The sequence below is a fragment of the Perca fluviatilis genome, chromosome 20 (assembly GCF_010015445.1).
Source record: "Perca fluviatilis chromosome 20, GENO_Pfluv_1.0, whole genome shotgun sequence".
In the NCBI taxonomy this organism is placed as follows: Eukaryota; Metazoa; Chordata; class Actinopteri; order Perciformes; family Percidae; genus Perca; species Perca fluviatilis.
In genome coordinates, this window is record NC_053131.1 from 9,644,361 (window position 1) to 9,660,448 (window position 16,088).

Here is a 16,088-nt window from a genome sequence, read left to right on the forward strand (position 1 = left end):
ACGCTACTGTACCTCTAGCTCCACAGACTCTCGCTCTCACGCTCGTTTCTTCCTTTTGAATTTGACAAAATGTCGGGGAGAAGTCGTCAACCTCACAGCGACCCTAAAATGGACAGCTCTTTTTCCTTTGATGCTTGTGGGACTTTTCACTGTCTGCGTGGAGTTAACGTTAGTCGTCTTGTGCTTATGTGTGCCTGCTACCTCACTGTGTCAGTCGCCATCACCTTTGTGCTTTGTGTTGCCACCTTGATGTCACTAGATCACACTAATAAAGGTTTTGCTGTGATGCTTTATGTTGTCGGTTTTGTGTTGTCACTAAACTCTGTCTTTCTCCACCTTACATTTGTGTAGTCGGGTGTATTAGCTACATCAGGGGTCAGCAACCTTGGGCACGCGGTAGCTCAACCAATGGCACACTGGCAATACGTGTGTAAGAGGTTTTTGGAATGTTCCAATCCCAAATGACCTCTTTCACACCCATTGGCAGGAGCACATTCCCGGTAGTTGTAGTGGATTGACCTTTTCCCCATCAGTATTCATTAAATATGAAATAAATATGCCTGAGCGGGCTCGGTAGATGATGGCAGGCTTAATGCTGATCTGATATGGCACATGGATTAATGAGAACATTTTTAAAATGACACTTCATTTGAAAAAAGGTTGCTGACCACTGAGCTACATCATAGGTTTTAGCTTTCTTTTGGGGACGTTGCAAGTTGCTAGTCACGCTGGGAACTTACTTTGGGTTTATTCTGGTATGAAGCAAACTGTCCTTTGTCTTTAAATCGTAGCGCACTGAAGGAGTTGTTATGTGGGTGAAGGTTGCATTGTTTTGTCTCGTCACTTTTCATGTTGCATGGGCCGTTTGTGAGCCAAAGCTGGGTTTCCTCTCTGTCTTTTCTCTCTGATAAACTTCTGAAGCCAGGTTGTGGGCGATCTTTATGCTTGCTTTGGTGACTGCTAATAAAAGTACCAACAGTGGAGCATAAAGTGACTCTTTCATTCTCTTCTTCACTTCAATCTTCCAACTGCCTCCTGATCCTCCATCCTTCTTTTCCTCCTTTCCTTCCTTTCCTTCCTTTGCTTCCTTCTGTCTTGGTATCCTGTTCCTCTTTCCTCAGTTTGACCCTGGGAGAAGTGAGCATTGATAAGACGGACCCCTCCACAGTGGAAGCTTTAGTGGGCCAGACAGTTGTGCTGCCCTGCCGAGTCAGCCCGCCGCCGTCCTCCACTGTCAGTGTCCAGTGGAGAAGAGACGGCGTCCCTCTGTCTACTCACAGGTCAGTAGAAGGCACACACGCAGTATATTTGATAAGGCTTTCTGTCAGCGTTTGTGACTATTCTCTACTTCTTTATTTCTATGTTCCTTAGGCATCTCCAGCAGCCCAATGGTTCCCTGTTAGTTGGTCCTCTGACTAAGTCGGACTCTGGTTGGTTCTTGTGCGTGGCTACTCGTGAACAGGAGAGAGACCACCGCTACATTTACCTGTCTGTCTCAGGTAATGCAGACAGGGCTGGGCAATATATTGATATTATATCGATATTGATATATATGGCGAGATATCGTCTTCAAAAAGTGTTGAATTAATGTTGACATTGTGTTAACATTTTGTGAAATTGTCAACCCCACACATCTATATTGAGGTATTTGGTCAAAAATATAGTTGTATTTGATTTTCTCCATATCGCCCAGCTCTAAATGCAGAGATAAAATAATTTCACCTGTTTAATAAAACCACTGTGGAGTTATTGTGCAAGACTTCCTCTAAAGTGTTGGCAAACATAAGCAGTTTGAACCTGCTGTATGGAAGTAATTTGCTTCGTCAATATTTTGTCATAATTCCTTATCTGTTCTTGTTAATCACTGATGAAAAATAAACTTTTGATTTCTATTTACAAATTCAAAACCTGTATGGATAGAAACAGAGTGTAGCATATGGGTGCCTGGGTAGCTCAGTTGGTAGAGCGTGCGCCCATATGTACAGTTTTACTCCTCGATGCAGCAGCCACGGGTTCGACTCCGACATGTGGCCCTTTGCTGCATGCATAGACTGTGTAACAGTCTATGGCTGCATGTCATTCCCCCTTTCTGCACCCTTTCATGTCTTCAGCTGTCCTAATTCCAGCTGTCGGGCTAATTGGGGCCAGATTCGGTCAAAATGTTAATTTGACCGACTTTAACCCCAATTAGTCACGAAGAAGATCGGGGCAAAGCCCTGATGTCATAGATGATGTCAGAGGTTGTGTCAGAACACGCTGACCTTAAAAACGTAAGCCGGTCTTTAAACATGATGTGTTAATGTAACATTGTGTAAGTGAATTATGACAGGAACATTAACTCAGTTGTGTGTGTGTGTGTGTGTGTGTGTGTGTGTGTGTGTGTGTGTGTGTGTGTGCCTCATAGAGGGATCCTCTCAGCTGGTTCCAACCTCACTGCCCAGAGATGGTCCTCTCCCTCGGTAAGAACAATCTAACAAAAAGGCTTTCAACATAGAATATAAAGAAGAAAATATACAATCACTTGACCTTTGTAAACAAGAGAAATTGAAGATTATAGAAACAAAACACCAAACTCTGTGAACCTTAGTATATTGTATTCTTTAATATATAATAAATGTGTGTAGCTGTAAATAATGAAATGAAACAGCCACTGACTTTCTGTTACTGTCATTTCTCCTAGGTTCAGTATTGAGCGGTCAAGCTCATCTTTGCTGGAAATGCGAGCGGGACAAACTGCCAGACTGTCCTGCACCATCGTCCCTTCCTCAGCACTTCAGTCTGTCAACATTCAGTGGACTAAAGATGGACACGCCCTCAGTGACTCCAGGTAATCATCACACTGCTCAAAGGAATGCATGGACAGTATCTGATACATATAAGATTGTGTTTCTAAGCAATTGTCAAAGTCCAGAGAAAAGAAAAAGTGGATTTTGTTCTAAGATGTTCTACTTGGCAAAGAAATGATCTTGTAACCAGAAAAATTACAATTACGTTGTAACATATTCTTATTAAATACATTTAGCTGATAATACTTTTGTAATTTTACTTAAGCAAGGTTTTGAATGCAGGACTTTTACTTGTAATGTAGCAGGCCTATTTTCAGAGTGTATTATTGCTACTTTTACTTACTAGGATAGTAAGTAAAGGATCGGAATACACTCAATGCTGCATAACTGTACATGCAGACGTATTGTGCTAATCAGGGCAGCACGATATGAGGAAAATATGCGATAACGTTGTTGAATATCGCGATAACGATATTACTTGCGATAAATAAACAGATATTAAAGTGTACTCAATTCTGCATTTCTGCTGCTTTCAGTATAAGTCATGGCTCAAGCCCCCCTAAATTTCATATCAGCCCCCCTAAAAATATAATAATTATTTTTTTTAATCAATTTTAATGCTTCAAGTTAGAGTTTGCGAACTTGTCTGTCAGTGACAGAGGACAAACAATTACAGGTTCAAAGGGCTTAAAAAAGGTTTAATATCCTGTGTGTCTGTCGCCAATGCTATGCACCTGTAACCCAGTCAAGGAAAGGGTTAACAGAAAACGTAGTGTTGGCCAATCGGAGATGGTTGTGTCAGACTCCCGCCTTCGGCTGAGTCTCTAACACTTTTGCAAGGCACTGTATCTGTGTCACATTCTCATTAGGGGCCTGAGTTCCCCCCCCCCTAAAGCTCTGATCCTAGAATCAACTCTGGTATACATTACACGATATTGCTTGTTGAATTTAAAACAAATGAAAGGAAATACATTTTCTAAACATTGAATTGAATATAAAAGGCGCCACCAAAAAAGAATGACAGTTACATTTTAAAGTGTAGTTTTCTGCTGATATTTTCTTTACACATCTCGGAGTGTATTTTGCGATCTTGCGGTCTTTCGCGGTGTTTTTATTGCGCCCGTTGATATTGCGATGGCAATAAAAAAAAAAAATGATTTATTGTGCAGCCTAGTGCTAAACTGCGGAGATGACCCTTCCTGTTCAGGTCAGCAGTGTGAACAGGTGTGTTGACTCCAAGGGTGTAACTTTGGTTTGAGAAGCGGCGGGCGGGGTCTGGGGGGGGGGTCCTCTGCCAGAAAAATGTTTTCTATTTGAATCCCATTTCCTGCATTTCTACATACATTTAGGGACTATGATGATACAAAATCCAGGAAATAATTAAGTTGGTCATAATGGTAAAATCTGCCAGAAAGCACACTACTAAACTATGTATAAGAAAAAGAGGTTTTAATTTCTTCATTGTTTATATAGGGGCCGACTTGAGAGAATCATTTTATATAGTCAAACATTTGCACAATTTGAAAGTGGGGTAGACCCATCCCATGTGTAGACACATGGGCTTTTGAAAAGGGGGGTGACATGTCCCCCTTGTCCCCAGTGGAAATTACACCTCAGGTTGACTCTCTGCCGTGTTGCAGGTATGGCCAACATTCAGACGGCACTCTGACCATCGGCTCCGTGAAGTCTGCAGACTCTGGTGTGTACACATGTACCGCCTCCACTCAGCAGCAGCTGGAGCAGAGACAGCTGCAGCTCAGAGTCCAAGGTCAGTTCCATCATTTGCCATCAAGCTGAACACATAACATGCCGTTTGGACCATGATCACGAGCAGAGTTGTAATGTAAAGAAGTACAAATACTTTGTTACTGGGCTTAAGTTGGATTATCGCGTATCTGTCCTTTACTTTCTCCTTGTGCACAGGCGCCGACGAGAGTGGCAGCCTTCTTCAGTCGCTCCGTCTGTTACGTGTTTTTTTAGTCTTTTATAACTTTTTTTCCTTTGCAAATTTTTTTATCTTTTATACGCATCGCGTAGATATGGCTATTGCTAGTCTGCAACACTTTTTCTAAAATTTAGGGGCGCTTGGGTAGCTCACCTGGTAGAGCGTGCGTCCATACGTAGAGGCTCAGTCCTCAATGCAGCGGCCGCGGGTTTGATTCTGAGCTGCTGCCCTTTGCTGTCCTTGGTCATCCCCCCTCTCTCTCCCCTTTCATGTCTACACTGTCCTGTCACAACTAAAGGCATACAATGCCAAAACAGTTATCTTTGAACAAAAAACACAAATAAAATACTTTAGAGACTTAAGTACATTAAATATCAGATACTTTAAGACCTTTTTATTTATTTGTTTTTAAGATAATTTTTTGGGTCTTTTCCCTTTATTAGACAGCAGATAGACATGAAAGGGGGAGAGAGACGGGGAACGACACGCAGCAAAGGGCAGCAGGTCGGACTCGAACCCTGGGCCGCTGCAGGACTCAGCCAACATGGGGCGAACACTCTTATCGGGTGAGCTAGAGGCCGCCCCAGATACTTTAAGACTTTTACTCAAGTTTTTAAGGTGACTTTAAGTCACTTTCTGGTTAGATACTTGTGCTTTTACTCAAGTATTACTTTCAAGTACTTCATACGAGACTGATCATGAGTACTCTGTTGGCATCTATCGATGTTGTAATTTCACTTAAGCTCCAGCAGAGGTCAGTGTATGTGAGTGGCATGAGAATAGACAGTAGGGGGGGGGGGCATCCAGAATAATTCAGTGTGGGTTTATGAGGGTGTAAGGACTTTTAGGGTGAAAAACTAATGATTTGGTTGTGGTTTTCTTATCCAGCCGACCTGAAGATCACCAAAGCTCCCAATAACATCCAGGTGTCTGAAGGAAGCACAGCTGTGCTCCCCTGTGTGGTGTCAGGAGACAACGTCAACATCGGCTGGTCCAGGTAATCATTGTTTGGGGGGGGGGTAAACGTTACACAGGACTTTCACCCAGGAGAACAGGGTTAGTGTCCAGTTTGAAAAAAAAAAGAAGAAGTAATCATTCATTGCATTATAAAGCTCAATTTTGATCCTATTTATCCTCGATGCTGACAGGAAGGAACTGCACTTTTGGAGTTTGGTTTCAAAGTCAGATATCTAACAGTTGTAAAAGTGACACAAACAAATGAATGAAAGGACATTAGTAAACGAAAAGGTTTTTTTTATTTGAAAAGATATTCAGGTGAGATGTGTCTTGGAAGTTTTTAACATTTTTTTTCAAAAACATGATCACAAAGTTCACAGCTCATCAATCCAGTTAGAAACACACAAGCTCAAACTTGCAATAAGTTCTGTCGTCTGCTGTGGAGTTCAAATCATTTATAAGAAAAAGAAACTAGACTGGATTTCCTTATGTACAGAAACATGAAGAAGAAGTAGTCCTTTTCCTGAGTTGAGTTTTGTAAAAAATAAGGACACAAAGCCTTAACTGGCTGTCTCCTGGCTGTCTGCCTTAACTGGCCGTCTCCTCTTTGACTCCAGGAATGGCGTCCCAGTGCGTCCAGACGGTCGTACCATCCTGATGTCCTCTGACGGCAGCCTGATCCTGAATAACGTAAAGCCTTCAGACGAGGGCACGTACACCTGCAACGCTTACACTGGCATCTACTCTGTGAGTGCCACGGCCGAAGTTAGAGTCACTAAAGACATACAACAAGGTGAGGATGACATTCAGTAGGGATGCACCGAATCCACTGGTTAAGATTCTGCCGAATCTGAAACCACATACCGAATCCTCCTCCCTCCCTCAGTCCATTAACACAGTAAACACATTAATGAAGTAAACTGTCCTTCCTTTGCCGTACCTGAAGTTGCTGCATTTTGGCTGCTGTTTGGAGATTCCTTCATGCACAACTCGTATTCTTTCGGATGTTTCGTACGCAAATGTTTTAACAGCGGCGATGTTGTGTATAGTTTAGGGTCCTCGCCACCACGAGACAAATCGGCATTGTAAACTGAACATGTAGCTGGACTTGAATGGCCTTCTTTTGACTGAAAGTACTGCCAAACAACACTTTGTCTGCTCACGAGTTCCATTTTCCCTTTCTCACAGCCTACTGCATTGAACGCTCCACCTACGTAAACACCTTCCCGTAATCAACGGCGCCGCCATTACGTCGACCAGCGTAGCGCAATCGTAGGGTTTGGTTCGGTGGAAAAATATTCTAAGGTTCGGCAGAAACCGAACCCCGTCAAAAAGCCCAATATTCGGCCGAATCGGAACCCGAATTCTGGATTCAGTGCATCCCTGACGCATTTGAAAAAAGAATCATTGCTTGAACCAGATTCTCCTTGTTTATCTCTGTGAGTGTGATACACAATCAGAAAGAGGTTGCTTTTGAGCTTCAACGTCTTCTGGTTTATCAGAAGAAATGGTTTCAACTCTTATTTTGACATCAGCGGCACTAAGCTGTTAAGTTTTGTGCCATGCAGGTGAACAAACAAGCAGAAACAAAGTGTAACAGTGTGGCACTCAGTATGTTCACATGCACACCAATATTCCACTATTATTCTGAATATGACAATATTCCGAATTTGATACAGGTCATGTAAAATGTGGTTGGATATTCCGAATAAGGCCTTTTCCAGAATATAGCATTTTCAGATTAAGACGTGGGATATTCCGGTATTATTCCGGTTTTAGAGGCATTCTTTGGACATGTATACAGCGCATTCAGAATATGCGTCTCAATCAGGGTTTTCACCGCAGTCTTATGGTCAGCTCTGAGCGTTGCTATGGTTTCTGTACACAAACCAACCAGCCAACAGTTTGCAAGGCTGCAGACCCGATACGAATGACAAACACAGCTACTTTTAATCATTATCAAGACTTGGATATCAGCAGGCTTTTGGATATGAGCACACATCGCTACGCCGACCTTTTCAAGAAGCTGGTTGAAGGAATGAAAGAGGGACGCTGTGTTCAAAGGAAGAATCGCAATTGGAATCAGAATGGATAAAGTCCAAACGATGCCCAACCCTATTTAGGACAGACATAAGCTAAAGGGGATCTTAATAAACAAACAAACAAACCACACAATGTTCTGTGTATTGAACTGATTTGATGTGGCACTAAAAAGAGGAAATGTCTTTGAACTGTGCTGCAGGAGATGACGTGCCTCCAGAGTGCGTGGACCAGCCGGAGCTCGCCAATTGCGAGCTGATAGTCTACGCCCGACTGTGCACCAACTCGTACTACTCCAGCTTCTGCTGCGCCAGCTGTACCAGACACTCCCAGAACAAGGACAGGTTTGGTCGGCTGGGCTGAAGCCGCACAGGGTTTAAAAACTGTGGCACGGGTGGGACAGGGGGGACAGGGGGGAGTGTTTGAAATGTTAAAGCTGTTTTTGGAGGACTGCATTTAAACATGTTTTTATTTAAAAAAAAAATTTAAACACTGAACTTTTGCCAAAAGGACTCCAAACACTCCTATCCTCCTATGTGCACAATCACAATTATGGCTGTGCAATAAGTGGAATTAATCGCGATTACGCTTTTTGGCTCATAACGGTCACAAAAACAGTGTAATAGAAAAAAAAAAAGATTAATTTGCACATTACGTTTTGCAAGTAAAAAAAAAAGAAAAAAAGGGAATGTCACAGTTCAAGGTGTTCTCCCTGTTGATTTGTTGAACTGTTTCGCTGTTTTTTAAGTTCAGTAATTGCAACATCTTTCAAAAAGTCAACGAGTAATCGTGTTTAATAATCGAGATTTCAATATTGACCAAAAATAATCGTGATTATGATTTTTTTCTATAATCGAGCAGCCCTAATCCCAATTCAAGACTGAAATAAAAAAAAAGGGACAGATTACTGTGGATGTAGTTAAGTCTGTGGCAGTCTGTTTGTACACTGCTGCATTAAACACTGAATATGGAAACATTAAACAGGGGCCTAAAAACAATACGTACTACAGTATGTAAACCTTGAATGTGATAAAGCAAGTTTCTTTGTCGTTCTTCCTCTGCCACGTCTTTTAAATAACTTATTTACTCTTTGGACCGACTCTACATGTTCTCTGTTTTCTAGAGGATGATTTTACTTTCAGGTCATTAAAAGGATTTAACATGTAAATCCACTGAAATGATTCCATCTCTGCTGTACTATTTTGACCACTGCTCTTTTTTTAAAAATCAATATTTCAAGCGTTGTATTTTCTCTCTGTTTGGTTTATTTTTATGTAATTATTTGATAATAAAAGTAATATTTTGATAAAAGCTCCTGGTGGTTTGAATCACTGTGGGACTTGGTGTTCCAGTTTGTACCACAGGGGGGCGCTCGGCTCGTTCAGCAGCTTGATACTGGACTTTTTCTGTCTATCTAGTAACCAGGGGTGGAATGTAACTTAGTACATTTACTAAAATTACTGTACTTAAGTACACATTTGAGGTACTTGTACTTGACTTGAGTCTTTTCATGCCACTTTCTACTTCTACTCCGCTACATCTCAGAGGAAAATGTTGTACTTTTTACTCCACTACATTCATCTGACACCTTTAGTTACTTTACACGTTAAGATTTTTGCACCCAAAACACATGTAGTTTATAAAATCCAATGTTTTATTATAAATTAAAGTACCCAACAATATATAGACCTACAGGTCCATCTGAAATGATTAGACCATTTAACACTTAGCTAGATGACATAACTGTTTGGACTGTTTCCAGTTTATAAAATGGGAGGATTTTTCTGCACTTTCAATACTTTAAGTACATTTTCCTGATGACACTTACATACTTTTTCTGAAGTAACATTTTCAATGCAGGATGAGATTAGGGGAGAAAATGCAGAGGGATGAGATCAGAGGAGAAGAGAAGATAAATCAAGGAGAAAAAGATGTAAAGAAACTAAAAGGGATGAGATGAAAGGAGAGAAGAGTAATTAGGAGATACGAGAAACAAATTGATGAACATGAGATAAAACTGGGGATTAGATGAAGAGAGAAAAGACAAAAGAAGTGTGGTATTAGTACTTTTCCTTAAGTAACTGACTTGCTAAGTAAATTATCTGAATACTTCTTCCACCACTGCTACTGACTATTGCAAATGCATTAATTAATTAATAATTATATCAGGGAATGTTCCTCTCTTATAGAGTTTAAACGACATTTGAAAGCTTACTTTTTCACTCTGGCTTTTGATTACTTATGAGTGCTGTGTTAATGGTGTGATAGGATTTTAGTAGTGGCAAGGTCCAGAATTTAAATGTTTTGATGATTGTGTTATTTTATCTTTTGTACAGCACTGTGGTCAACTTCTGTATTAATATGTGCTTTATAAATAAATTGAACATTGAACATTAATGATATATTTTGGATTACATGACATCCCTTCATATATTGCCATTGAATCATAGTATTTTAAAGTACTCTGGTCGTTTGTCTCTTGCAAGTTCTCAGTTTTACAGTTTTAACCCCACCATCAGGGCCACGCTCTGCCCCGACAAACCGTAGCAACACGTTTATTTAAACTGAAAGCGCTCTGCCTTTTTATTACGAGTTTGCAGACACGCCTCTGCCTTAGACTGTTAATATTAGTCAAGTCAATTTATTTATAGAGCACATTTAAAACCAACCTAGGCTGAACAAAGTGCTGTACAAAGTTATATTATGTATAAAAACAAAGGAAGACAATACAAATATAGACACAATGAGCAGCATACAAACAACAGACTTCTATACAAATGTCCCTAAACTAAATCATACACCAAAGAATAAAAATGTGTTTTAAGATGAGACTTAAAGATGTCGTCAGTAGAGGAGGACTTAATATGAATGGGAAGTTTGTTCCAGAGTCTCGGGGGCCACAACGGAGAAGGCTCGATCACCCTTTGTTTTCATCTGAGACTGTGGAAGAGCTAAAAGGAAGTGATTAGACCATCTTAGGTTCCTGGAGGAGTGATGAAGGGTAAGAAGATCAGTAATATATAAAGGGGCCAGTCCATGTAATGCCTTAAAAACAAGTAGGCCTAACATTGCCTAAAAATCGATTCTATATTTGACCGGTAACCAGTGAAGAGAAGTCAATATCGGGGAGATGTGATCCCTCCTTCTGGTACCAGTCAACAATCTAGCAGCCGCATACTGGACAAGCTTCAGGCGTGATAAAGAGGATTGGCAAATCCCAGAATACAAGGAATTGCAGCAGTCAATACGAGACCAAATAAGAGCACGAATAACAGTCTCCAAGTCCTTACGACAGAGGAAGGATTTTAGTTTAGCAATAGTCCTGAGATGAAAAAAAAAAGCTACATTTTGACATTTGTTTGTCAAATGGTAATGCTGGGTCAAAGATGAAACCTAGATTTCTGGCAAAAGGGTATTAAACCATTACTGATGGCTGCATTCCACTTAGGAGAGACCCTGGTATTAAACCATTACTGATGGCTGCATTCCACTTAGGAGAGACCCTGGTATTAAACCATTACTGATGGCTGCATTCCACTTAGGAGAGGTCCTGGTATTAAACCATTACTGATGGCTGCATTCCACTTAGGAGAGGTCCTGGTATTAAACCATTAATGATGGCTGCATTCCACTTAGGAGAGGTCCTGGTATTAAACCATTACTGATGGCTGCATTCCACTTAGGAGAGGCCCTGGTATTAAACCATTACTGATGGCTGCATTCCACTTAGGAGAGGTCCTGGTATTAAACCATTACTGATGGCTGCATTCCACTTAGGAGAGACCCTGGTATTAAACCATTACTGATGGCTGCATTTCACTTAGTATTGTAGTATTGGGCATGCAGACTCACTGAAATAGCTTACTGGGACACTTTTTTTTGTTGTTTTTGAAGTGTTACACTCTGTTTGTCACTACACACAGGCCTGAAATAGACATGCTCAGGACCTATTCATGCACAAATAGGGAGATGTCAGAGTGAGTGGGCTGCCAGTGCTGGACCAGCACCCTGAGCGGTTTGGGGGTACAGTGCCTTGCTCAAGAGCACCTCGCAGTGCCCAGGAGGTGAACTGGCATCTCCCCAGCTACCAATCCACACTCTGTACTTTGGTCCATACGGGAACTTGAACCAGCGACCCTCCGGTACCCAACCCAAGTCCCTACGGACTGAGCTACTGCCACCCCATCCAGTTGATGGAATGGAGCCATCGTTAAGGTTATCAATTTCAGCTGAGCTTTTCCTACTATGACAAGTCAAAATGTCTGCTGTGAAAAAGGTCCATTGAGTTGGAGAAAGTTGTTAGCCATCCAGCACTTAATGTCTTTATTAATATGAATTAATATTAAATAATATTTACAGTCTATGGTCTCTGCTGATTGGTTATCACCTGTGACACAGCCTAAACGAGAGACACACCCACCAAAGGAGAGAAAACCTATCTCAAAGCCATTGCACAAACCGTAGCAGAACGGTGCCCACCGTGTTGAGATTGAACGTGCCCCAGGTGTGCCAGGTGATTTCTCAGCAGCACTAATTGGGCTGCTGACGAGCCAGGCCTAAGCACAGGTGCTTTTTGTTCCACTCTTGATTACATGAACTACTTACTTTCAAAGGTTTCAGGCCGTCATTTAAGAGGGATTTCTATCTGTTAAAATGTCTCCTTCAGAGGATTATTGTCCAACATTAGCTTTGATTAGTTTAGAGACAAGAGAAGAGAAGGTAAGATTTAACTTTCACATGTCACAGCAGTGCAAGGAAGGGGTATAAAGATTAGATTAGATAATACTTTATTCATCCCACAATGGGGAAATTCACTTGTTACAGAAGCAGTTTTTCCACAATAAAAACAAACCAACAAACAAATGTCAGACAACAGACCATGTGCAAAAAGTACTGAATGAATGTAAAGTGGCATTATATAAAGAGTATTTTAAAGTGGCCAAAGTGCGAATAATGTTGTAATGTAAGTAAGTAATTGATGTGAAATTAGATTGAATCATATGTAATTAAATAACAGCAAAAGTAATTAACCATAATATAAAAGATATTGAAGTGTGACCATGTAAATAATATTGAAAAATTAAGTACACAGAATGAAAAATATAAATACAGATGGAAAAATATAAATACAGACGGAAAAAACACAAAGTACTACTTAAAATAACAAATGCGTCATCATCATCATGAAGACGTACGAATATACATTACAGTGCTCGCAGGTGACGTGACTTGAGCATTTTCTTCATATTGTGTATTTTTCTGTAGATGGAAATGCGATGATGGCGGTTTTAAAGTGAGTCTTTGTTTGGATAAACTTGACTCTTCCTAGTTTGTGAATATCTTGATTTGTTTTTCTGGAAGATCCCTTGTTTCTGATGAGGATTTGATAACCCTGATCTGTTTTAGTTTGGCCGTTTGCATTTTTCACAAACCCATTTCTTACAAAGGTTTCAGGCAGTTTGAAGAAAAGTCTCTTAATGGAAAGAAGATGCATATTAGCTTTCCATAGGCCTATAAGCTAAAGCTGTATTTTGTTTGTGGATGTAAATGTGGTGATGATGGCGTTAAGGTGAAACGGGAATCTTTAAACATGGCTTTTTTTTTGTCTTCTTGTTCGGTCTAGTTGTTGAATATCGGTGGACAGGTTTTCATGAGAGCCCTGATCTAAACTGGAGGCGGCAGGTCGTTGTAGTTTAACTCTGACTTTGCATTAAGACTGGTCTGATGTTTCAGCTCAGTGCAGCTGGAGGACAAAGTACACAAGTCCTGCTCCATACAGAACTCCCATATGAAAATGTCTGATTTTCGAAGAGAGCTGTGTGTTACCGTGTCTCAGCTTGCATATTGTGCACTGGTTTTACTTCCCATAATATGGTCCGTAAACAAACAAATGTGTAGTGTTTTGTACTGCACATAGTACAAAATACTAGAATATAGAACATAGGAATACACAACAAGACAATCAAGAAAAGCAAACAAGACATACAAGTGTGATCTCACACACACACACACACACACACACACACACACACACACACACACACACACACACACACACACACACACACACACACACACACACACACACGTTTCTTTTGCGGTCTCACACACACTGTTTCCTGTTTATGTGACTCCAGCGAACACATGCATGTTTTTAAGGAAACACGTGGAGAAAATAGAAAGTGTTTATAGTTATGTTTGTGTCGTTGAAGTAGTTTGAATCCCGCTGGGGTCTTAACTGATAAAGTAGATCTATTCATAGTCTGATGAGTGGTGGAGTGTATGCACATTTGTTCCAATACTGTGCTTAAATGTCATTTTCTGGTACTTTATACTTCACTGCAATTCAGAGGCAACTATTGTACTTTCTACTGCACTACATTTATTTGATGCTTTGCAGATTCAGATTAATAATACAAAATATTACCAGAAAAGAAATGATGTTGTATTATTGTAGATTAAGATAAGAGAGGTATTCACACGCTAGCAGTGTATATAAAGTAATTCAAATGAAGTTGCATGCATTTAGCAGCTGCAACAATGAAGTAATGAACACAGTAATGCATGAATAATTATAATCCAACAGTTTACATTATTTTGAAACAGGCCATTCTGCAGAGTGTGTGGTTTTTACTTTTCGTACTATAAAGTGTGTTTTTATGCTAATACTTTTGTATTCCCTAGCTGTACATGCCTGACTTTTACTAACTTTCTAAACTGTGCTATTGCTACTTTTTTCTTCAGTTAAAGATGTGAGTCTCTCTTCCACTTCTGTTGATGAGGGACTGTTTGAACAAAAGCATTTAGTAAAAGGCCAAGTTAGCTTTAAATCTGGACGATGTAGTATCTGAGATGGTGTGTGGGTGTGGGTATGTGTGTGTGTGAGCGGTTAGCCATGGCTGGTGGAAGACCCTAGCTGATAAAGGAGCATGCTGGATTTCATGCTGGCCATAGTTAACAGGGTGTAGTTTTTTTTTATTTTTTATTTTTTTCAGTTTTGCATTTAGTTATTCCATGTTTTTTTTTTATTGGGACATTTATTTTTTCTCTCTTCAGTTCATTTATTTTCTTGGGGCTGGGCTTTGCACTGTAAAATATGACTGCAGATTGATGTTACCATCCTGGGAATAAATAAATGCATGGACTGCAAACTGGGCCTTTCTCTCAGTTTTTGTCCCTCGGCCAACCTTGCATGTGGGTTGCAATCCAAAAAGAGAAACAAAAAAAACTGAATAAATAAATAAACCCCATACACAGGCTATGCCCCTTTAACTATGGGCCCTGTTAGCGCTCCATACTTGCTTCATTCAGTTTCCATCAATCAGCCTCCTCCTTTATCAGCCAGGTCTCACAGGGCACGGCTAACCCGGGACATAGTGGGTCACATGAAAATGATGAGACTACAGCAGTGGTGGAATGTAACCCAAGTACATTTACTCAAGTACTGTACTGAAGTACAAATTTGAGGTCTTTGTACTTTACTTGTCTTTTCTTTTCATGCCACTTTCTACTTCTACTCCGCTACATTTCAGAGAGAAATATTGTACTTTTTTTACTCCACTACATTCATCCGACAGCTTTAGTTACTTTACAAATTAAGATTTTTGCTCCCAAAACACATGTAGTTTATAAAATACAATGTTTTAATATAAACTGAAATTAAGCCAACAATATACAGGCCATCAGGTCCAGCTGAAAGGCAGGACTTTTACTGTGAGGATTTTTCTGCATTGGGTTAGGGTTAATTAGTTGTGCTTTTACTTTTATTCCTTTAAGTACATTTACCTTATGGTACTAACATTTTCAATGCAGGACCTTATTTGTAACATAGTATGTTTTTATAGTGTGGTGTTAGTACTTTTACTTAAGTAAAGGATCTGAATACTTGTTCCACCACTGCTGTTCTTTAAGTTGATTCCATTAGTTTTAACAAGCCAAGGAGGCGACCATTGAGCTCACTCAGGAGGAAGAGTTTGAAGTGTAGTACAGGTCTAGTACACCTAATGAGGGTCACATTTTCAATGCAGGACTTGTACTGGTTACAGAGTATTTTTAGTGTGGTAGTACTTTTACTTAAGGATCTGAATACTTCTTCCACCACTGGACTACAGTTACAGTAACTCTTTAAATGTGTTGTTTGCATGTTTGAATCTCTAACTTTACTGCTCATGCTCTACTTACATTAAAATGCATGTTTCTGCACCGGATGACAGTAAACAACATGTGTGTGTTTGTGTAGCTTCAGTTGACCCAGAAATGTAAGTTTAGCCAGCGGTTTGCTCGGAGCCTTGCAGTGCGGGGGGGGCGTTGGTGCAGAGCTGCAGCTGCACTCTGCAGCCGGAGGTTGCGGTGAAGAGGAA

General features: G+C 40.4%; 1 protein-coding gene across 3 annotated transcripts in view; it reads left to right on the top strand.

Annotated features, from left to right (window-relative positions):
- Positions 1-9,039, top strand: part of paplna (papilin a, proteoglycan-like sulfated glycoprotein) — a 37,840-nt gene extending 28,801 nt beyond the window's left edge. For all 3 annotated transcript variants that reach the window (XM_039786364.1, XM_039786365.1, XM_039786366.1), the window contains 8 exons: positions 1,122-1,280; positions 1,372-1,499; positions 2,405-2,459; positions 2,681-2,827; positions 4,427-4,554; positions 5,620-5,728; positions 6,306-6,481; positions 7,931-9,039. In XM_039786364.1, the coding sequence (XP_039642298.1) occupies positions 1,122-1,280; positions 1,372-1,499; positions 2,405-2,459; positions 2,681-2,827; positions 4,427-4,554; positions 5,620-5,728; positions 6,306-6,481; positions 7,931-8,091 (1,063 nt within the window). In that variant the 3' untranslated portion in view covers positions 8,092-9,039. The remainder of the gene's footprint in view (positions 1-1,121; positions 1,281-1,371; positions 1,500-2,404; positions 2,460-2,680; positions 2,828-4,426; positions 4,555-5,619; positions 5,729-6,305; positions 6,482-7,930) is intronic.
- Positions 9,040-16,088: the final 7,049 nt, after the last annotated feature.